General features: G+C 37.3%; 1 protein-coding gene across 1 annotated transcript in view; it reads left to right on the top strand.

Moving 5' to 3' along the window:
- Positions 1–25,045, top strand: part of LOC107591910 (rhomboid-related protein 3-like) — a 62,917-nt gene that overhangs the window by 18,800 nt on the left and 19,072 nt on the right. The window contains exons 3-4 of the mRNA XM_016281186.1: positions 19,258–19,440; positions 23,068–23,292. Of these exons, the coding sequence (XP_016136672.1) occupies positions 19,258–19,440; positions 23,068–23,292 (408 nt within the window). The remainder of the gene's footprint in view (positions 1–19,257; positions 19,441–23,067; positions 23,293–25,045) is intronic.

Raw genomic sequence — 25,045 nt, forward strand, 5'->3', positions numbered from 1 at the left:
AAATTTTGTTCCAATAAAAGTGATGCTATAGGTTGTGCAAAAATTGCCCAGTTTGGGTGTTCTAGGAGGTTACCAGAGCATTGAAATGTGGTGGCTATAGGCTAATGCTAACACAGTGCATGTAAATTTGAACACCACTTTTGTGTGTTTAGCAGATAAGCAGTTTTCTGTTCAATTACAATTTGCATGCTCCATATACAGTGTTGGGGAGTAGCTAGTTACATGTAACAGCGTTACGTAATTTAATTTCAAAATAAATGTAACTGTAATCAGTTACAGTTACTAAGAAAAAATGTGTAATTAAATTACAGTTACTTATGAAAATGTTAACGATTACAAAGGGGATTACATTTGAATATTTACACACATCCACATACAGATTTAATTGATTTCTTTCCCAAATTGCACTGACTACTCTAAGACATACGGCCCTATAAAACACATTGGTTCATAGAATCCAGTCATAAAAACAGAATTCCTATAGCCTAATGCGGACGGAATAGGTATCCCTCATTTTGGACGAATAAATCAAAAGTAGGTCAGTACACTTGAACCAAAATGCGATATGGACTAGCGTCTGTGAATATTAAACCACAAAAAGACTATATGAATCCTGCACATTCTGCGTGCCTGTGGAATTCAGGCACAGGTGGAGCAGAGAAGCAAAACTACTGTTCAGGGTTTCAAGTGCAGGTCAGTTTCATCGGTAAATATGCTATTGTAGTTTTGTCTTTGTTTAATTAGTTAAGCAGCTGCAGCCCATTGCTCATCAGTCATCACTCAAAATACTGTATAAAGGACATCATTATTATCTATTGTAATGTTACTGTAGTAATTTAGCAGACAAATAATCATATTTTATAATAGGTTTAGGGGGAGCTAGGACAGACAACAACACAACCCTTACGAAAATTAACGATGATTTTACTAAATCCAAAGACAATGGTTACTGTTGTTAAACCATGGTAACCACAAATTATTAACCATGGTTTTTGCTACACTAACCATAGTTTAATCATGGAATTTGTAGTAAAAATAAATACAAATGGTAATCCATTTGCCAAAAAAAAAAAAAAACATGGTTACTTTAGGCCTACTTTTACTATAATAAAATCATGGTTCATTTTTGTAAGGGAAAAACATGACTCGTGTTCAGTATTAGGATTTTTCTATAACGATATTGTCGTGATGTACTAATTTTGACATGTAGGCAATTTAGAAAGTACAGTTTTGTTAAATATTGAGTATTAAAGTCATGAGAGAGATAGATATCCGGGAAAAATAAAGAGACTGAAAAGAAAAATGGAAATGAAGGTGCAGTTCAGGTGAGAACTTTTAATTATTTTGCATGTCCCCAACCTAAGGATTTAAACCTTTTTTTTATGTGAGGTCCATTCAAAAAATAGGGTTGCCCATGTTTCAGAATTTGTTGTGGGTGTATGAGTGTGAGATTTCCCGGCCTGAATTTTTTTCCCAGTCCGTCCCTCGTGGAAATTAATGGCGCAGACATGCGGTTTCATTTACTACACATAGGCCTACTGAAGCTCGCGGTGTTTTCAGCCTTTGCCGCCTCAATATATGAGTACATAAACAAAATCTGTAGAGCTGCTCTGAGTCACTTCATGAGCATTTTACTTATTTTGAGAAAACTATTGTGATATCATATACAAAGAGACAACAATGTTTCAAAAAGACACCAGTGTTTCAGGAGTTTAGTACACAGAATAGGACACATGCTTATTAGATAACCGTATTTGAGTTGATGTATATGCTTTTATTTATTATTATTTTTTAATTAATTATTTTTTCCCAAACCATTGTTAGATGCAGTGTTTCCTGTAGTTATGCAAAGATTTGGTTTCAAAAAAGTTAACTATTTCTTATGATTTTAAATCTGCATTGAACTTCAGATCAATCTCAAAGTAAAAGGTGGTACTAAAGTCTGATTTTGTGGTGGATGTGTTAAAATTTTATCATCTTAGGGTGTATTCACACCTGTCTTGTTTGGTTCGATTGAATCGAACTCAAGTTCGTTTCCACCCTTGGTGCGGATCTTTTGGGCAGGTGTGAATACAGCAATCGCACTCGGGTGCGGACCAAACAACCGTACCGAGACCAAGCTGAAGAGGTGGTCTCGGTCTACTTCCAAACGAACTCTGGTATGGTTGAATGGATAAACCAATGAATGGAGGACCTTAAGCACACGTGTGGTTTTGTTTACAGTTTCTGGTTCACTTGCAAAAAGGGCAGTGTGAAAGCGAACCGCACCAAACAAAAAAAATAAACATTGTATTTGGTCCGGACCTAAGCAAGTGAACTAGCGGACTTTCCTGGTGTGAATACACCCTTAATTCAAGTGATGAAGGATTTTGACAGTGTTGAGCACTACTGTAAGTATACCCCGGCATGGTGTATATGTTTGAAAATGATTAACAGTTGCAAATAAACATTCATTAGAAATTTAGAAAAGTAATCAAAACGTAATAAAAAGTAATCAGTTACATTACTTTAATAAAGTAGTTGAAAAAGTTACACTACTATTACATTTTAAATAGCGTGACTTGTAATCTGTAGCCTATTACATTTCCAAAGTAACCTTCACAACACTGTCCATATACAAATGGTTTACCTATAACTATGGGCACTTTTTGCCTTTTGTAATTGGCAAGTTTTTTCACATTCTTACTTTTTAAATGTTTCTAACAATATCCAACAGTGGACATATGCCCATCACAACATAATTCTGTCTTTTTTTTTTTTTTTTAATTCATCAATACATCTTGAATTATGTATCATGTTTAATGTAATTTTGTGATGGAAATTACATTTTTAAGATTTTTTAAATAAAAAGGACTCCTTTGTTCTGCCAAAGCTAATTTTACAACTAGCATTTTATGTTAACATACACTAATAAAAAAAATAATAGATGAAAAATAATAATAGCAAAGAAGAGAGAAAGAAAGAGACTAAAAGAAAGGCAAAAAAGGCAGAAGAAAAGAGAAAAAGAGAAGGTCTGACATCTGGGGATTACAGCAATAGGATTATGGCACAGAGAATGGAGAGTGACCTCTGCTCCCACGACCTCCACATGGCAGCACTGGATGACTGAAGCAGAAAGCAGAAACACAAGTGAGCCAATATCAAACAAAAGCCCTTTGGCCTTAACAGAACTGAGCTATTTCTTCAAAAGAGCTTTTTTTCTCTTTATTACAGAGCTTTTTTTTTTTTAGGAATGACAATAACATGGAGGGCCAATGATGGGTTCTTTTGGGCCCAGATGGCAACCTTGAAAATGTCTCAGACAGTAACCTCCTGGTCCCCTGGCCCTCTACAACATAACTCCCTCTGCTCAATATAGAGATGAATCCGGGCCCCCTGTGAGTCACTGCTGGCCTGGTCCCCCTCTATTAGAGACCATAAATCTCTATGGAGAAAGACACTGACTCTTTTTAGTGAATGAAGATCAAGACAGTGAGAAACTGTTGCTCTTTTCTTTTGCTTTCTGTGATGAGTGCCTTTTGTCAGGGTTTATGGTGAGTGATTGCAGTATTGAGGATGAATGGTGCAAACAATTACATTTTTACTTAAGTTTGCAGAAGAGCTTTAAAAACAGGGGCGGCCTGATCTGCTATAACTCTTTCTTGACCCTCCCAGTGTGTGTGTTCATCTGTGTTTCAAATTTGAAAGGAATTTAACTAGAAATAAGACATAAAACATAATAGACAGAAATTTACAGGAAAATTATCATTTTAGTAGCAATATAGCCTTGATAAGATATTTTTTGAGTCGTTAATCCTACTCGTACAAAAAACATTTCTTAAAAATATCTACAATATAAAGAAAACCGCGACAGACAGACAAGTGCAATCACAATAGTTTATTCATGTCAAAAATATCAGAAGTGACACCAAAAGTAGTCTAAATGACGATGTGTTGCAGTCGCAGTTCTCTGTGACAGAATTTTGTGTGAGGTACAGAGCAGAATGTAAGTTGCTAATAGTTTAAAATCTTATCCCGGTCCACTCTATAGAGGCACACATTTCTCATTCATATGCACATTGCCCTAAAGACGGCATGCCGCAAGTTGCAATGACCCAGGCGAGAGCATAGACATATAAAATATCTAAAATGTATTTTATCTGTCTATTGGCGAGAGCCAATGAGCATTTGATAACACTGCTGTAAAAGCTGTAATGAAGCTTCTTGAGGCTGCAATTTTTTAATTTGTAATTAGTGCACGATTTGACGTTTACAGTCACTGCTGAGGATGAAGATTGGTGAATAGGCTTGAATTAAAGTCTGTTCCTTGCAATGATATTGATTCTGAAGTCGCACAGTGTATGCCTGGCCTTAAAGAGTAAATAAACATTCATAAAAATAATTAATTATAAACTTCTGGGACCAAATATTGGTTTATAGTGATTATAATTGTATATTTCGCATGAAAATAAAAATACAGAAAAAATAAAGAGCAGTCACCATTTTAAAGGGCTGGATATATACATTTTACTAGCTATATTCTATGTTAATTTGTATGTTAGTGTCACGAATCCAGTCTGTGGACTTCCGTCCGATTTCCACCAGAGGTTGCTCGTCCATTATATTGATTCTCTCAGTACACAGATTGTTACACATCACCATGGACTACATTTCCCATGCTCCACTTCACTGATTACACTCTCTCACCTGCAAACAATGACACACTATATAACACCCACCCAGATCCTTCTCATCACCGAGTATTGTTAGCATTTATCTCTGCCTAGCGATAGCTACTTTACGGAGCCATTCCGTGTCTTGCCTAGTCTTAGCCTTAGTCTTGTTTATAGTCAGTTCTCCAGTGTTTGGACTCAAGTCTGTTCTCTAGTTTCGCCTTTTCTCTGCCTGCCTTGAACAATATCGCCTGTCTTGGATTATCCCGTTGTCTTGCCATTTCGGACTATGTTTGCACCTTGTTTGGATTATTGTCTGTCTGTGGACTACCCGTTTGCCTCGCCCTTTGGATTACATTCGCCATCGATCGACCCACGCCTGTTAAATGGATTACTCTTCAGTCTTGCCTTCTATATACCTGTTTGCCATTGTCCGACTCTTGCCTGTGTTGACCATGTCTATAAATAAAGCTTTGCATATGGATCCGCATGTTTCCCGTCCTGTTCACTCCATAACAGATGTGACTCTGGCCGATCAGCTGTGACGCGACGTGACTCTAGACAGAGGTAAGTCACGGAATGGCTCCGTAAAGTAGCTATTGCTAGGCAGAGAAAAACACTAACAAAACTCGCCGATGAGAAGGATCTGAGTGGGTGTTATATAGTGCGTCATTGGTTGCAGGTGAGAGAGTGTAATCAGTGAAGTGGAGCATGGGAAATGTAGCCAGTGGTGACGTGTAACAGTCTGTGTAGTGAGAGAGTCAATATAATGGACGAGCAACCTCTGGTGGCAATCGGACGGAAGTCCACGGACCAGATTCGTGACAGGTAGATTATAGGGTAATTTAACTATATTTGAATTTGCATCTCCTGGGACATGATAGTTGAGAATGCAAAGGTGTCTAATGTAGTCTAATGTAATTCAATACAACTTTTTGGTAACAATTTTGGTAGCATTTTTAGTGCATTATATTTCACAATAAGTAGTTAGGTGACTAATCCCCTTCAAGACAGACAGAATGGTCAAATCAACTGTTTTACATGGGTTTAAACCATTATGTCATTGTGATTTTCTCATTTTTCTGTTGTTTCTGACATCAGAAGAAGTGCTCTTCATTCTCAGGGAGTATTGTTTTGTAGTGTGAAGGCATTGTGATTTGTCCACAACACAGGGAATTGTGGCATAGCTGGTCTCTGAGGCAGCATTGATTACTCTGTCAAACTGCCAGCACTTTCACTCTCTTTCTATTTCTGTCTGTGTCATTGCGAGCCTGCTGATAACACCTCAAAACTGCTGCTGACGACAAGGACTTGGATGACAACATTCTTCATCTGCTGAAAAAACTGCCCTTTTCCAAATGTTGGTACATTCTGGTCAGCTGTAATAGCAACTACAATATCTGCAAATCAATTCCACAAGATTTCCAATATAAAGTATCTCCCCATTACACTTTATCATACTTTTAAAAAGAGTACTTATTAATCAAATAATAAACTTTAAAAGAATATATTCTAGTGTAAACTGAATATAATGTTTTCTACCACAAACTGCTTGTTAACTGTACATATGTATATGTTATTTCATAATTACTTATATTGTCTTTGAAATATGGTTGAAGTGTACTGATGAATGTACTGACAAGCTGAAAATTTCTGTCATGACAACTCTCAGAGAGTTTATCATGGTAATATACATGGCAATGTTAATGTGTTTGGTCTTGGTGGAATAGATCTGCTATGCTGCTCTGGCAGAACAAGTACCGAGACTTGCTACTGCCAATAAATCCACAGACATGCTGCTGTGAGCACGTAAGAAATACTGCTGCTGCACAGGGGCGATTCCAGGATTTTCATTTTAGGGGGGTGTATGTATGTATGTATATATATATATATATATATATATATATATATACAAATAAAAAAGGCAACATTGTTTTATAAAGTATATGCGTTCATATGTGCTTAATTTTTGTGGTGTGATGAGGGGTGAAAGCAGTGAAAACTTAGGTTACAGTAGATGGGGAACCGATTGCTCCCCCATGATATTTTGTAAACTGTATGTATGACAAAGAACTGCACAGATGCAGGTATTATAACAATCTATCGTTAAACACACACCTTGTCCTCTGTTTCTCGCTCTGTGCCGCTGTGGTCTGCAGATTGAAAAATAACGCGCTGAAAGACGGGGAGGAGCCGATCGAAGTCTGCCGCCATTTTCATATGAAATTTAAAGGGGACTGAGGTGATCAAGAATTTTAGGGGGGTTGAGTAGTCATTTTAGGGGGGCTATAGGGGGGCTGCTGCACAAACAACACATGAAACAACCCCCATTATGTCAATGATGATGTAATTATATCAGATTGAGTTAGAACCTATCGGTCTGCACCATCTAGAGTTTTTATTTATAGTAAACTAAAATACACTTTAATGTAATTTCTACTGACATGTGTTTGTCATTATTTTGAGTAAGTCATAAGTCATAGCTTTTTGGAACAAAATGGAGAGTAAACAAAATCTTCATGTTTTGAAGAACAGAGCATATAAACAGGTTTCACTTGATGAGCTAGTAGTCCTTTGAGAGATAGTTTTCTAAAGAGTTTCACAGTGACACCAGGGTCAGACGTCTTCTAGGACCTGAAGGCTGGATTTGATATGTCTTAACTTTTCAAGAAGTTCCCTTTCTTCTAAGCATATTAAATGTCTATTGTAGATGGGTAAAATTCCAACATTGCTTAGCTTTGATGTGAAAGGAAGGACAATAGAGTGAAGTTTGTTGTTGAGAAAAACAGTAAATGTATTCAAAGCCAAAATCTAGGGGTAAGAGAAATTAAATCAGAAGCAAGTTTGTTGTGGCCTTGACAGTGGGAGAAGTGATAGTGTGCCGTAGCATAGAATATGTGTGTGTTTGTGTGTGTAGGACATAACGGTCAAGCGTCAGCTAAACTGTTAACACCAGGATTGGGGGGGGGGGTTATATCTGCCACTTTATCCTGTCTAAATGTAATTCTGCTAAATGGTTGTTTTCTAACTTCTTCTGAGGGAAAGAAGAATTTACTGCTTTGTTATCTATACACATGCATAAACCAAAAACATACTTTGTGTTCAAAATAAATAATATGTATACCCTTCTACCTTGTGAGGAAATATAATAAAATTATACATTAAAAATAAAAATGCAGAGGAATTATAAATCTTACAACAAAGATGATGAAACCAAAATTAACCCTTTTCGTTTTCTTAATGCATGTTACTTGTCTTATTGTGAATAATTAATCCATGCAGTTTTGTAGGCCTTCATAGTTTTAATCAAAATTGCATAACATTTTCATAACTGTCTAAAATTTTTTCCCCCTATACAATTAAAGTTAATGTCCCAAAATTGTTTGGTTACCAACATTCTTTAAAATATCTTTGTCTTCCACAGAAAAAAAAAATGAATTCATACAGTTTTGTGATGACATGAGAGTGAGTAAATGATTGCAGGCGTGTTTTATTTTGTGATTTACCCTGACCTTTTAGCAGGTTTTTTTTTTTTTTATAGGCTGACCACTTATCCAGTTTCTATGGTGCAGACAGACACAGATAGAGCAGACAGTGCTGCTTGGAAAAAAAATGTCACATTAGGTTACAATTCAGTTTCACAGAGAGGAGCGAGCAAGATGAAGAGAGGGTACAATCCCGTGAAATTGACCCAAATATGGGGCTCGCGTCTGAGCTGTCTCTGCAGGCTATGCAGAGAATGTCAAAGAATGTTGCATATGCCAGTATACAGCACTGCTCAATCAATTAGTTTCACAATTAATTTGTAATTTTATGTTGGAAATGCATATTGTTGTTGTTTTGCACAAATCATGGAAATAAAGACATAATAATTTGGTTAGATATAGCAGTTAGTCTAATGAGTTACTAGGTCTCATTCACTAACCATTCAACTCCTTGTGGCCTGAATGAAAGATGGGATATATTAAGACTTTATTAAATCTTGTTTTTAAACATGTTTTCAACGAGATCAAGGCTAAATTGAGCATGTGTGTATACAGATAAATATACATAGAACAATAAATTGTAATAGTATTTTTAGTTGTACATTCCTGCAAAAGTTAGCCTCAGTGAGATTAATTGCATGATTATGGCCAATCTGAGCCAGACGTGACCTTTAGTGCACATGTTAGAAATGGTGTCTGGGCAATTAATGGTGTGAAGTATGGCCTGCAAACAAAGACCAGTGGCCCTGGCCATTAATCCATCAGTTCAGTGTGGCTTCATTGATGACAAATAGCTAATCTTGTTTACTCAGAGAAGCATCTGAAACGTGATGAATGATGTCTGGTTTCACAATCCTAGGAGAAAGAGACAAAGCATTGGAAATGCAGTACATATTTTTGACAAAACTGCATATTTGACTGTAGACCCTGGCAAGGGATTTCATACACAGCTGTGCTAGTTTATTGCATTTAATTTAAACTGAAAGCAACATTTCATATACAAGACCTTTCTTGTTTGCATGCGGGTCCTATTTTATAGCAATGGCTGGCTGTACATTATCCCTTACTTATATTAAGTATTATTGTGAGTAACGTGCACCAAAAAACGTCTGTTTATTCTGCTGTAATAGGCATTGATGTAATCTTTCAAACATGTTCCTGTCTAGTTCCTGTCAGAGCTGGTGTGTGGGAAAACATCCAGAACATGACAGGCTGTACAGGTTGTCTTTAATTTAAGGCAGTGAGCTGAGACGGAACTGCCTTGATAAGCTATCTGCCTTTTTGTTTTGGTGGGAAGAAATTCCAGCTGAACTAGACTTATTTCCACCTAGCCTGATCATGCCCAACTTTCAACTTTTGGCTATTTCAAGTGGTTTCTGGCAATTACATCATAAGGACCCATACTAGACACAAAAACAGAATATCCTCAGACTAAGAACCTCTGAAGGCTGTGTGGAACAGATGTACTATCCTTTTAACACACACAATACGAGACAACAATTCAGTTCAAATTGGTTTTAGCTGGTTTATGTGTCTGTAAGCTGCAGTGAGCAAACCGAAAGCCACTGTGGCAAGGAAGGAAAATATCCATAAGATCTTAATGGAGAAAAAAAATCCTGGAAAAGCAGAAGAAAGCAGGTTCAGCTGGGGTGTGTGTCCATCGCATATTGTTTGCGTTGATGCATGTAGTTTGGATAACATGGCCCAGTTAGCTGCTGCTGGAAGATGGCTTAACTACACCAGCCTCCTAAAACAGTCTTTAAGCACTGAGAGCTGTTCAAAATTATCTGCGCATTCTGACAAGGTTTTGCAAGATCTTGATGTAGTAGTATTTCTGATGACATTTCACTGCTCCCTCCATGATGATGACTCATTAGGTGGTTGTGACCTGGGACTTTGTTGCAAATCTTTTCTAATGCATTGCTTTACTCAATCCGTCACATGTTTAAATTCTCCTCTAAAACACTTTACCTAGCCATTTTTTTTATGTTTACAAACATGGTTAGATGCTTATGGAAAAGTGTTTATTCAGCTGTTTCCTGAAAGATGTGATGGTCTCAGCAGTTTAGGTGGAGGTTGGCAGTTCATTCCACCAAAGAGGAACAGAGAGGGTAAAGGTTTTGGCAAGTGATTTTTTGGTGTCACTCATTCAGAGACCTTACCTGGCAGGAAGGAGCATACACTTGTCGTAGTGAATTGAGAAAGGTAGGTGCCGTTCCAGTGACAGTTCTACAATCCAGTGTCAAGGCCTTAAATTTGATTCTGGCCACAACTGGGTGCCAGTGGAGTGAGATCAAGAGGGGTGTGACGCATGTTTTCTTTGGTTGATTGAAGACCAGACATGCTGCTTCATTCTGGATCATCTGTAGAGGTTTAGTCACAGTGGCTGAAGGCCCACCAGTAGAGAAGTGCAGTAGTCTGGCCTTGGAATTAGAAATGTTTGGATGAGGAGCTGTGCTGCATATTCTGACAAGAAGGTCCTGATTTTCCTTATGTTGTAAAGTGCAAACCTGCACGACCAGGCAATTGTTGATATGTGGGTTGAAAAGTTCAGTTCCTCATAAAACATTACTCTCAGGTTCCTAGCTGTCCTGGTTGGAGTCAGTGTTGTGGACCACGTTTGCACAGTGATTTAAGTTTCCAGGGATTACCAGGAGCTATGGCTTTGCAAGACTGAGGTGTAGATGATGCTCCTTCCAAGCAGAGATGGTAGGAGACACCATGTGCCTTAAAGGGGTCATGAACTGCATTTTTTACTTTTTGATAATGTTTCCTGAGGTGCACTTATACTATTAGTATGATTTTTGTACATCGAAAATTGTCATCATTTAGAAATAAAAGGACATTTTCTACCCTGATTTTAGCCCTCTGATTTGAGCGCTTTGTTGGAAGGGGCGTGTTTGCTGTGAGCGTGTCTTACATGTGGAGCTCTCTCAAAAAACTTTTACTACATTTTTACTGTTACAGCTGTTGAGATTAACTATATGGAGAGTGTTGATTTATAGCATTATATTTAGATCTACCCTCGTCGCATGAAAGGTTGCAGCAACGAGCATTGTAGCTGATGACATACTGTTGAGCGCATGAATACAGTGATCTTGTCATTGCAACTCGAGTTTTGCACTTTCACAAATGCTTTCATCTTAACTAACAGTGCAAACACAATATAAAAAAGAGATTCATTGTGCAGTGTAGACTGTGCCACTGAAAAATCTTGCACTGTGTGATTGACAGCTCCAGCTATTATAAAGGAAGCGTTCTTTGATCTCTTTCTGTATATAATTTAAGATTAGGCATTATAATGAACACGGTTACTTACATGTTGTGGCATTACTGTCAGGTCCATATCTTACAGTAAAAGTCTGTTTGCAAAGCCTGTGCCAAAACTGTGACTGATTTACCAAAGAATCCACAGTGAAATGTACTGAACAAACAAGCAATGCTCTACTTAGAAATCCACATAGTTAAAAATAAATAATCACTTTCCTTTGGAAGATAATGTTATTTTTAGTCCAGTGATCCTGTATTGCTCTTTGTAAGGGTGGTTTCCCCACAGTGGTTCAGGCTGTAGGATTGCCGAATGACTAAAGAAATGTGATCAGCACAATGGTATAAAACTGTACATTTTTTGTCTATTACCACCCACAGCCACTTATACCAATGACGGAAATAAGCGCAGTTAGATTAGCCAAATATGTTTGAGAGCATTGCTATTATGTGACTATATGGGGAAGTCGTGGCCTAATGGTTAGAGAGTTGGACTCGTAACCCAAAGGTTGCGGGTTTGAGTCTCGTACTGGCAGGGATTGTAGGTGGGGGGAGTGAATGTACAGCGCTCTCTCCCACCTTCAATACCATGACTGAGGTGCCTTTGAAACCCCAACTACTCCCCGGGCGCCGCAGCATAAATGGCTGCCCACTGCTCCGGGTGTGTGTTCACGGTGTGTGTGTTCACTGCTGTGTGTGCGCACTTTGGATGGGTTAAATGCAGAGCACTAATTCCAAGTATGGGTCACATGTCACGTCACATATTGTATAGGTAGCACTTTAATGTTAATGTTGAATCAAGACTAGTTATAAGTTATATAGTATAAGTTCATAATTTATAATCGGAATGGTTTATGACAGTATTTCATTATGGTTACACTTAAATTGGTTACAAAATAGATGAAGGATGGTAAAACAGAAATAGTTAAATGTGCCAGCATGTATGTAAAATGTTACCTGGGAGAGAGAGAGAAAGAAAGATAGAGGGAGATAGAGCAGAGCCCCAAAAAGAGGGCCTCAGCAAAGAAAGAGAGAGCAAAGAAAAGAGAGACAGAGCAAGTTACAATCATATTTTATCCCTTCCTTGATGATGTGACTAAAAACCAAATGTGAGACATTCAAACTGACCAATCAGCAGATTACAGCTTCACTTACTGTGCAAAAGGTGTGACAATTATGTGACAGCTTGCACTGCCGGCACCGGCCTTGCTTCCTTCCCTGCCAGCTCCATCCTTGATGCTGGCTCCACCCTTGACTGCCTTGCTGGCTCTGTCTTAGATGTCGGCTCTGCCCTGACTGCTTGAACATTTCAATTTGAAAGTATCAAGAAGCAACATAATATCATTTTGCAGAAATGGCACCACAGGCACATTTTTCCAATGAACCTGTGGTTTTGTACACCCCCTGCAGTGCAGCTTTTGTTGGTTCACAGCCTGAGGGCCTGGGCGATTTATAGTACAGTCTTCTGAAGCAGCTGAGCAATAGCTAACATATGCAAAGCCCTGGAGGCCAAGAAAAAACTCAATGGAACTGAGCACCCAGACAAAATGGTTCATTTTGTCTATGCATAATGTTTGATGGCACCCTTTGTTTGAAGTGCTAATTACGATTGTCTGTACATTCTTGACTTGTTTCCACACACTGTTGCTTTGTAATTCTGAATAGCGTCTTCAGTACTGAAGGCACCAGCCATGAAATTACTGTGCTCCCAAGCAGTGAAAATGAGCTTGTGTTCACACTCCCTGGATAGTGTTCTGTTTTCACATTTCTTTTAATAGCTGCTGTGAATTACATCATACAGTAATCTGGGCACAGTGTTTCTGCTCTTAACGGTTTTGTGAATGCTGTCTTTGAGACCCCTCTGAGCAGTAGTTTTTAATTAGCAGCTTTTAAATCATGGTGGTCAGGTCGGTTCTTTATCTAAATGCTGTATGGAGGCTGTAACTCACACCTGATGGCATTTGTGACCCTGCTGCTATTGTTTCATGTCATAATTTGTAGAGACACAAGCCTCTGGTCTAGCCATTAATGAGAGAACAGAAGGTCTTGTTAACAGAGGTCTGTAGAGACATTGAGCTGAAGAGGGATAGCCAATGTTCCAGTGTGTATATAGTGTGTTTCTGAATCGGCATTTTGTTTTGGTACTGAATTTTAAAATTGTTCTCCCTTCGGAATCAAATAAATAAAACTTACTTATGAATACAGTATTTGTATTCAGTGTTAATTTTTATAAAATGAGTTAAATCTGGGTAAATGAGCTCCAAAGTTCTGTATTTAAATCTTGCAAACATATTCGTGCATTTTGATGATGGTGGAGTTTTTCCCTTTTCTTCAAAGCAAATTTCCTCACTCATGATAGAGAGTGTTAGTTCTGCACTCTGACTGCCTTATATGGATGCAACAATCTTTCTAATAGACCCCATGTTCTGGTGTTGCCACTACCATACTGTAAGTGACAGAAGGGTTCATACTCGCCAACTGATGCATATTGTACGCTGCAGATAACAAGGACATATGTTAAGAATTAGACTATTTGACATCTTTAATCTCTTTCATAATACTTGGCATAACAATATGCCATTAAACAAATATTTAAAATATAAGAAATTTAAAATACTGTCTTTATGTGCATTCCACACTCATTTGGAGATTCAATGTGAAAATATATTTATACAGTACAGTATATGTATTTATTGCAATACAGCAGAATGATACATAATTGATGCTGGGGATTATTTCCTTATTGTTTGATTGTGTGTAGGTTCTATACGTTTTAATCCTGTTGTTTATGTTTCCAATTCATGAGGAGATAATTATGCTAATCCTCTTTGAATGGCATTTTTTCCACATGGACTTGTATGAGTTTGGTTACAGCATATGCTGAATGTTATTCTAAGATGTTGTTGCGTTTAAAGAGCATGTGAGAAACACACCACCCCTTTTCTCCTGTTATTTGTTTGTGCATTAGTAATGGACCAGGTCATCTACTCAGCCCTGAACTTCCATTAGCTAATTGATTATCCTCTTTATAATAATACATTTTGATTATCTATAGTAATCCTGACTTGCTGAAGTTTTGTCTATAAACATCCATTTTACTAAGAAGTTTTACAAGGTTTGTTGTATATGTGTAGGAAAAAATAATAGCCCACAGTGCTAAGCTAAAATGGAGATGCAGGATGGTGCAGAGGTGCTCCAGGTTAGACTTAGTGGTGCCTGAAATTACGTGTGTTGGTCATGTGTTAGTGGTAGAAGAACTTTTGCAGCATTTTGTGTGGATGTGGATACAGTACATCTGTTTATGTGTGAAGGGAGAAACAATGAAATGTTTACATTTGAGATTATTAGAAACCATTTAACACATCCAATCAACATTGCCAACAACAAAAAAAATGTTTGAGTTTATTTTAGGGCTTCTCTGAATGTATTTTATCAGTGATGAGTCAAATGTATTGCTCAAAAGAAAGAAAGAAAGAATTAGTTTATATCTCGTAATTCTCGCAATATCTCACGATGTGGTTTTAAATATTGGGTTACACTTTACTTGAAGGGGTGTGCATAAGACTAACATGACACCTTCATAATCATGACATGACACCTACATAATCATGACATGACACATGTCATGAATATGAAGGGTTTTTATGCATGTTTATGACAACTGTCATTAAGTGTCATTCGCTCAGTTATGTAATTTTTAATGCAAAGATGACATTGTTTGAGATGTCTTTGTTATGGGCTATGGTTAGGGGTAAGGGTAGGGGTAGGGTTAGGTCAAATAATGTCATATTTGCATTAAAAATGACATAACTGAGCGAATGACACTTAATGACAGTTGTCATAAACATGCATAAAACCTCCTTCATATTCATGACATGTGTCATGTCATGATTATGAAGGTGTCATGTCATGATTATGAAGGTGTCATGTCAGTCTTATGCACACCCCTTCAAGTAAAGTGTTTCCATTTATTGCAGTGTGATTTCATTTCTTACAATTGCGACTTAACTTATCGCTATGTTGTGCATGTCGCAACTGTGACTTTGTATCTCATCATTCCAAGTTTTTTTTTGACTTTGTATCTCCCAGTGTGATTTCTTGCAACTGCAGTTTTTTTTTGTATTTCTATTTTATTATTTCTTAGTTTATCTCACAATTATTATTTTATTATTATTTTACTCGGGTGGAAGTAGTTTCCATTTGAAACAAAGAATTAAACTATTGTTACTATTTTCTGGAGATGTATTAATCTTTTTATCACTCCCGTTCCAAACACACACATACACACACACACACACACAAACAGATTGTGGCAGTTGGTGAACTCTATTCTCTCCTGTGTAAAGAAGACTGTTTAATATGCGGCTGTATGAAAATGAGGCCTGGAATACCAGGGGTCTCACAAACACACACCACCCCTTTTCTTAGCTCTGTAATGAAAGCTCAGCCCCAGGACTGTCTTGAAGCAGGATTAATGTGGTATTTAATTATTAGGGCTGTAGTGGTTGGTGTTTATTATACATTTTATGTACAACAGGGTTTCATAAAAGTACTATCAAGTTCACAAAACATCAAAACAATTGAATGAAATTATATTTTAGGGAAGGACTTAGCACACTTACATTTAGCTGAGTCATTTTGTGAGATTCATCGGTTAAATTTTTTACATGTGCAGGCTCAGCAGAGAGAGTATGTATGTGTGTGATGTACACTTAGGTAAGATGGCAGAATAAACTAGGCCATCCCATTCCCAGCCCCATTGTTGGAGCTGTATTCTCTCATCTCTGTCTGTTAGCCAATTTACTAAAAATAGTTCATGTAGGTATGGCACCATGAATGTATGTGTTTTCTTGTTCACGGCAGAAAGTGTGTCTTTGTGATCAGGTACTGAGAATGTAGGCTAAGGGGTTGAGGGAGGAGTTTGTGGTGGGTGTTTGTTTGTGTGTATTCTGGGGGTGGGGGTCTGCACTGAGCTGTAAATCCCCAGTGGGTAGAGATCAGTCTCTGTCTCCAGCTTCTCACTCTCTCCCTCTATGGGGACAGTGTGGGACAGGAACAGATCATACCATGAAAACTTGTATGGACAAAATTAACAGCACGCAGAAGTTAGCAGAGATCATTCAAGAGAAGGTGGGTGAATCTTTAGAGAGGCTGTTGTGTGTTTGTATGTCTGAATAACTCATTATTAAATATATAATTGGAAATATTGTTTTCTCTCTCACTCATATTATCCCTAGTTATCTCTAGATGGTAGCATATTATTTTATAGTCCTGTTTTATTAAGTACATTAATTAAAATAACTGGATAATAACTAGGTAGTAACCCTGAACCTAACTCTAACCATGTAGTTACTGTATATTATGCAGTACTTTCTTAGATATGTACACTGTAAGTGCATGTACTGTAAAATAAAGTGCAACCGAACAGATAGTCTCTAAATTCTGAATGGATAAGCCATGTTTGAAGCCATTGACAATAAATGCACACCTGTGACCCCACATTTTATATCAGGCATGTCCAAACCTGTTCCTGGAGGGCCACTGTCCTGCAGAATGTCCTCCAGCCTTAACTAAACACACCTGAATCAGCTAATCAAGGTTTTCAGGATTACTAGAAACTTCCATGAAAGTGTGTTGGAGCTGGTTGGAGCTCAAATCTGCAGGATGTTGGCCCTCCAGGAGCAGGAATTGACATCCTGTTCCATATCAGTGCACATGGTTGCAGTGTTACTTGGAAAACGTAAACATCCTAATGAACTATGTTATGTTATTTAATGTAATAACTACAACATTAATTGTTGGAATGTTACACAGTTAATCATTATTAATAATCAATGTAATATTTAGAAATGAATTTTATTATTTGGAATTAATATTATTTTGGAATTAATGTATTAATTTAATGTGTATTTTGTATTCCAAAATATATCAATATAATATTAAATATAATTCTTTATCAGTCTTTTATCATGCTGTTGGTGCACCTTTTGTTAATAAATAAATAAATAAGAAAAAAGTAAAAAAAAAAAGACTAAAGTAAAAAGAAAGAAAAGAAAGTAAATGAGTCTGTGCAATACAATGATTCTAGGGGGGTTCTAGGTCGCCGTGAATTTGCCAAGTAAGACATGTTCCTGGATCAACATTACTGTCCAAAAATATAGACCTAACCAAATCTCTACCCCTAAACCTAACCCTACCCATGATTTATTCCTAAAATCAGAAGGAAATGATAGGTGAATAACAAGGGTGTAGAAGCATCTAACCCTGATTGCAAGCCTAAAACTGACATTTCTTGAAAACATATCCCTCAGTTCTGATTGGTTGATTTGAATGTTGTTCCAGGATCAACAAGGATGTTGATCCAGGAACATGTTGTACTTGGTGAAGTCACGTTCACCGGGGGTTCTAGGTAATCCACATGTCCTACCCATGGTAAAATCAGTGTAATACTTGGTAAAGTATGAGTGGTTGATTAGGGTTGTACATTAAAGTCCATTTGCCTGCAAATCTTGTTTAAAATCAATTGTTTGTAGCATCACTTAAATGACATTGCAGAATGTTTTGCATTAACATGACAGGTCAGCTTACATTTAAAGCTTCAATGTTCCCATTCAGTGAGAGAAATTAAAGAGGTCATGATGTATTTGTGTGTGTGTGTGTGTGTGTGTGTGTGTGTGTGTGTGTGTGTGTGTGTGTGTGTGTGTGTGTGTGTGTGTGTGTGTGTGTGTGTGTGTGTGTGTGTGTGTGTGTGTGTGTGTGTGTGTGTGTGTGTGTGTGTGTGTGTGTACATATGCATGTTTGCATTAATGTTTGCATGATGTGCACTAAAAGGTTTTCAAAGACATCAAAGAAACTCTGAATCTTCAGCCTGTTGTTCTTTGGCCTTATGACCTCAGCTGCCCAAGCAAACAGTGAACTAATGTTTGAAAGCCTGAAGGGCTGACACATTGACACCAATTACTAAAACAGGATGAGCTCTTTGAACTATGTCTACAGATTATGTAATTGATAGTATGCCATCAAACCATCCTTATCTTTTTGATTACCTAAACACAAATATATGGGGTTTGTAAGCCCCAATGGTCAGACCTTAGTTTGGGGACCAAATCTCACTAACTATTAACTATGACTTTTGCCTCAATAAACTTGCAAACTCAAATGACTCTACTTTTGTTAAACACCCCATCTGACTTTCGCTAGCATTTCCGGATAAACAGGTCTTTGTCAGAAACTTTGTGTGTGGCATTTGTGCTGTGGCTCAGTTCCTATCAGCTCTGAAAGTTCTGTTCAGTTGTCAGAAATCACAGAGAACTGAACAGTTATAATGCCCTAGTATCAGAGGTGGTTCAGATGTAGATTTTGTTCTGTGTAAAGTAAAGCATCAGGGCCACGTTCTTCATTGAATGCCAAGTTGCTGTATTCATAATTTCATATTAAACAACATTAATATTTAAAATTATTTCTACAAGTTTTATGAAAAATATTATATATCATGCATTTCAAGTGTATTTTTTACACTTCAGATACAGCTGTGCAGACTTGGCAATGTAAAGGTGACAATATTCAGTGTATTAACAAATTAACTTTCACAATCCCTGATATTTATTTTCTAACTTATTTAATAGATGAAATCCAGAATTGTCCCTCTGCTTATAGTCCTCAGATGGAATGATGGATAAATTCCTCAGTAACGAATATCATCATGTTATGATTTCAAAGATGGCAGACAGAATTTGTTTTGAATTATTTTAACTGTTCTCATAATGTTCACCAGTGAGTGTTGAGGAAATGTTTTAGAATCAGAATGTGAAAATGAATTCCAGTTTCCTGTTTCTCCTGTGTGATATGTTCAGTATGACCCAGAGAATTCAGGCTTCATCAATACTGAGCGTTTCCGAGACCTGCTTGCGGCTCATGGATCAGAACTGGACCCCCACAAGCTGGAGGTTCTTCTTGCACTGGCAGACGGAAATGCTGATGGAAAGATCTGCTACCAGGATTTTGTTAACCTGGTGAGTTCTGCAGATGAACTTGAGGTAAGGTTTATAGAACTTCTGACCCTGAACTAAAAGCGAAAACATGGAATATTCCATTCCACTTGCATGGGAATGCCTTCAAATCTGTGGGAAAATCTGAATGCCACACATCCTCAATCTCACACCCTCTTCTGCCCTTTTCCCCATCTCTTTCTCATTCTCTCTCAGTCTTTTTTTCACACATACAGCAGCATCTCTTCAAAGAGTCTCATTGTTCACCACAGTGGCTGGAGAATAGATGTTAGATAGTGCTATAATGCAATGTAGTAAAACATTGAATCAGATTCTGTGTTTTGATTGACTGTAGCAGGTCATCTGAAAGTGGGACAGAGAGGAATGAGGAGCATGCAGTTGGGGTCTCTACACATCTATTGTTCTTGTACAGCTCTCATTCATTGTCCATTATAACAATGTGAGAACAGAAATACAGGAGAATGACAGATTATAATAAGTGGTGGATGACATTTTTATTTTAAGGGATGAGAATAAAACAGGAGAAAGGAAATGCAAGAGGGAGACTGGGAGGGATGGAAAATTCTATATGCATGCATTAATAGCCATGTTTCAACATTATGTTCATTGAGATAGAAAGCAATTAAATTGTGGCAACACCACTCGTTTGTCTTTTTCTGAGAATCCTTACAGTCTTTCAGCTGGCTGTACCATGGTGCCCTGACAGTTGAGAACAAGGCAGATATCACAGTTTGTGTGTGTACTGTCTAAATCCCATATTGTATGACTTTTCCTTGTGTGGTTTCCATGGAAACAGCCAACACAAAGATCTTCTACAAATCATTATGCCACAGAAAAGTGCATCCCAGGGAGCACTTAATGTGTTTGTTTTTGTGGTTAATGTGTAAAGTGTGTATCAGGTGTGTGTATAAAGAGTGATGCACACAAGCTGTTACTGTTAATGTGAGATCTTTTATTAAAGCTGATGGGTAACGGAAGGAAGAAATTAATAGAATGTAGGTTTGTGAGGTTGAAGTAAGCAACTTAAGTAAGAAACATTTCTTTCACATATTGATAATTATACGGTTATGTTTTCATCTTTAGTGAGTTAATCATGTATTCACTAACAAAAAAAGTCTGGTAACACTTTTAATTAGGGTATTGTTAAGAATATGGATTAGGCATCATGAAATTAGCTTATGACTTTAATGAATAATGAAAAACAGTATATTAATAAATTAATGTTATAAGTTAATAAATGTTTATCAGTGTTCATTAATCATTATTGTAAAGTGTTACCAAATGTACCATTGTGCTACCATGTTTTTTTTGTTTGTTTGTTTATATATACAGTGGGTACGGAAAGTATTCAGACCCCCTTAAATTTTTCACTCTTTGTTATATTGCAGCCATTTGCTAAAATCATTGAAGTTAATTTTTTTTCCTCATTAATGTACACACAGCACCCCATATTGACAGAAAAACACAGAATTGTTGACATTTTTGCAGATTTATTAAAAAAGAAAAACTGAAATATCACATGGTCCTAAGTATTCAGACCCTTTGCTGTGACACTCATATATTTAACTCAGGTGCTGTCCATTTCTTCTGAGCATCCTTGAGATGGTTCTACACCTTAATTTGAGTCCAGCTGTGTTTGATTATACTGACTGGACTTGATTAGGAAAGCCACACACCCGTCTATATAAGACCGTTTTATTAATTTTATTATTATTACTATGGAAATATGAAATTATTTATTTAAAGGGGTCATATGATGCGATTTGAACTTTCTCTTTGGAGTGTTACAAGCTCTTGGTGAATAAAGAAGATCTGTAAAGTTGCAAAGACTAAAGTCTCAAATCCAAAGAGATATTCTTTATAAAAGTTAAGAGTCAACCAAGACTACCTAAAACGGCTCGTTCCAACATGCCCCCACATGTCTACGTCACGATGTGGGAAGATTTGCATAACGCCGCCCAAATGTTCACGCAAAGAACGAAGCCGTAACTTTTATTCTCGCTGTATTATTGTTGCTGCCGCCATGTCGTGAAGGCGCTGTGTGTTTCGTTGTGAAAGCGAAACTCCTTCCAAAAGAGGACGATATCCACTTCGTCATGCCTAGAGCTGGTCCGTGCTGGTCGCTGAGGAAATACATCAACTTCGCGCTGTGGATCACCGGATCGGCTTTCACTGTAAACAAAGCGGAGTCCAGCCCGAGATCGTCACATGTGGTTGCCGCAAGCCTGCCGGCCGCTACTTCGTCAAATCCGCCGGCCTCCGCTCACTCTAGGCCGCCGCCCTGAAAGCGAAACTACTTTGTTTGGCCTTGCAAATCTATCTTATCTATCTATCTATCTATCTATCTATCTATCTCTCTATCTATCTATCTATCTATCTATCTATCTATCTATCTAGCTACCTGTCTATCTATCTGTCTATCTGCCTATCTATCTGTCTATCGATTTATCTAGCTGTCTATCTATCTGCATATATTTTAAAGTGCATTTTATACCTGTGATGGCAAAACTGAAATTTCAGCAGCCATTTCTCCAGTCTTCAGTGTAACATGATCCTTTAGAAATAATTATAATATTATCATTCTAATATTATAATAGTTGGTGCTCAAGTAACATTTATTATAACCACACCTTAAAAAGATTGTGCTGCTTAAATTTTTTTAGGAAATCATGATGCGTTTTTTTCTGATTATTCTTTAATGAATAGAAAGAAAAAAAAAACATTAACTGTCAGCATTGATCAGTGTAATGAATCCTTGCTAAATGAAAGTATTAATCAAATAAACATGATCCTTAATTTTTTAACTATAATCCATATCAAAGCTGGACAGTGTGTGTACGTTTTGTGTGTACATGTGTATATCTATATCAAACAATCAGGTACTGATGTAAGGCACTGTGTGCGCATTTTCATCTACAGATTCTCATTTGAGATGAGCTGTTATCCTGGCAGGAGTCTGTGGTCATTATTTTCCGGCTTTAGTTTTTTCACAATGTTGTCTTCTTTCCTGTATTTAAAAGAGTAAAGTGTTTTTATAGCTTTAGCATGTGAATCATGTGACACTGTAAGCTTTGTAGGTCAGTTTGTCATGTTTTAAACTATTTAATTTGATCCCAATGTGATGGCAAAGGCAACATCTTTAGGGGCTTTCCAACTAAATGTCTTCATCCTTCTCAGGGCCTCTTCAACAACTTACATAATGCATGACCTGTATTCCTGATCAGGAGCCTGGCATGGGATAAAAGAACATTCCAGGTTTTTGAGGAGGGCTTTTTGCCTCAGCAATGAAAAGCTTGTTTGAACAGCATTGTCTCATACACACAAACACACACACATGCAATAACTTACACACTGTTTGTTACACAGCTGGTCTGAGACTTGGTGATGAGTGTGGAATCTTTAATCGGTTGCTAAGTGACAACAGTGGCATTCTGTCTGTGGCAGGGTTGGGGGGTAGGTTAGGTGGGATGTGGGATTACAGTAAATGCCCTCACAGATAAATATAAATGTTTCTGAGAGCCTGTATATAAAAACTTTCAGGAATGAGGGACTACCAATACTGATTGACTTGGTTACTGATACATGATCATCTGCATATTTACATGAAATATGCAAATTACATGTTTAATTTGTGTCATGTTTTTTTTTCCTCAGATGAGCAACAAGCGCTCAAACAGTTTCCGTCGAGCGATCCTGCAGGGGAGTCGGCAGCTCAGGAATTCAGCGCTGAGAGAGGAAGTGGGCTTGGGTCTGTCTCGGAGACTTGTGCGTCATGTTGCCTATGAGACTTTGCCAAGAGAGGTGGACCGCAAGTGGTACTTTGACAGTTACACCTACTGTCCACCACCATGGCTTATGCTGGCCATCACTATAGCAGAGGTTAGAATGAACTTTACTATTGAAAATTATCAAAAGAAAAATATATATATTTTCCACTGCTTCTATAAAACTATGAGGTTTTTTTTAATTGAACCTCAAAACATAACATCAGATACTTTGTTCCCACTTTATATAAGGTGATTTGAACTACTGTGTAGGCTACTTATGTTAAAAAAAATGTGCAGTGTACACATTGTGTTCATGTTGGATTGTAAAGCTGCTATTGAGGTGGGACAAGGGTAAGGTTACAGACAGGTTTGGTTTAATGGTGGATTAAGGGGTATGGGCACTGATCTATAATAAAGAACTGGATTGCTCATGACATTATAAAAGTGAATCCACCATCACACCATTTTGGTATTCCCTAGTATTCCCTTACATTCTATTGAATTAATAGGAAAGTGTGATTTTAATGAGAAAACATCACCTAACAAGTCAGCGTTTTTATATCTGAAGTATCCCTGTACATTCTTACAACACAAACGTCCTATGCATATAAACTGTTATTTGTTTAATGTCGGGAATTTCCCCTGCTTATTAAAAAGTTACGTTCATATACGTTACCGTAGCAAACATCAGAGGAAAATGATGAACATCAGATGGACGAAATCTTCAACATATGCATTTCAAATGACAAAGTGCTCATGAAATCTGAATGAAGATCTATGCTTTTTATGCACATACCTTAATTCGCCTTGTACATTTATTCACTGTTTATGTAATTTTGTTATAGTGTTTGTATTTGTACAGTAGGCTAACTGCAAATGTTTCAACAATGATTTTGTTAACAGCATTCATTTTGAAGCAGGCAATGATTTAAACGTTGGTTAAATTAATGATTAATTCAATATATATGCCTATACAAAACATTTTATTAATATGTAAACTGTAATGCTATTAAAACATAGAATTTGCGTGGAGAGTCTGAGTTGCTTAATCAGGACATTAAAAATATACACATATCTTATTCAAACTCAATCTTTACTTTATTTGTCCCTCATGAGGGAAATTTGTTTTGGGCAATACAGGTAAAACTGCACAACAAGTACCAACATCAATAATAACAATTATACAGTTGTGTCCCCTGAATTAGAGTTTAACAGCCTTGTAGCCAAAGGAACAAAAGAGTTTTTATAATGGTTATATCTACACATTGGAGTACGAAAGCATCATCCAGATGGAAATAATTCAAATTCTTGCTGAAGCACATGAGAAGGGTCCCGAGTCATTTTCATTGCCTGTTTAATACAAATAAAAATAAAAGTCTGTTTAAAAATAGACTGAAAATTGGGGTAAACCCCCAGACCAACCACTTTCATAGCAGTACATACCAAACGGTTCAACTGAGATCCAAGAGTAACTTTCAAATTACCAAACCAGGCCGTTATAACCTATTCAATTCAATTCAAGTTTATTTGTATAGCGCTTTTCACGATACAAATCGTTGCAAAGCAACTTTACAGCTAATTAAGTTTCTACAATATTTAGTGGTAGTGTTACGGGGTTGACGAGACGTGAGACTTTCGGATCCATTCGCAGAGCTTTATTAGATAAAGACAGAGACGTGGTCATACAGCAGGCATGGGTCAGATGAGGGCAAACAGGTATATGGTGGGCAAAACACAAGAATAGTCCTAGGGCTAGCGCAGGTCGACGATCGGCAGACAGAATCAAAAGGGGCAAGACAAAAAGGGGTGAATCCAGGGAACCAGGCGAAGATCAGAAACCGAGAAGGCTAAGGCTAAGGCTAATG

Source organism: Sinocyclocheilus grahami, unplaced genomic scaffold (genome assembly GCF_001515645.1).
Source record: "Sinocyclocheilus grahami isolate Dianchi unplaced genomic scaffold, SAMN03320097.WGS_v1.1 scaffold148.1, whole genome shotgun sequence".
NCBI lineage: Eukaryota > Metazoa > Chordata > Actinopteri > Cypriniformes > Cyprinidae > Sinocyclocheilus > Sinocyclocheilus grahami.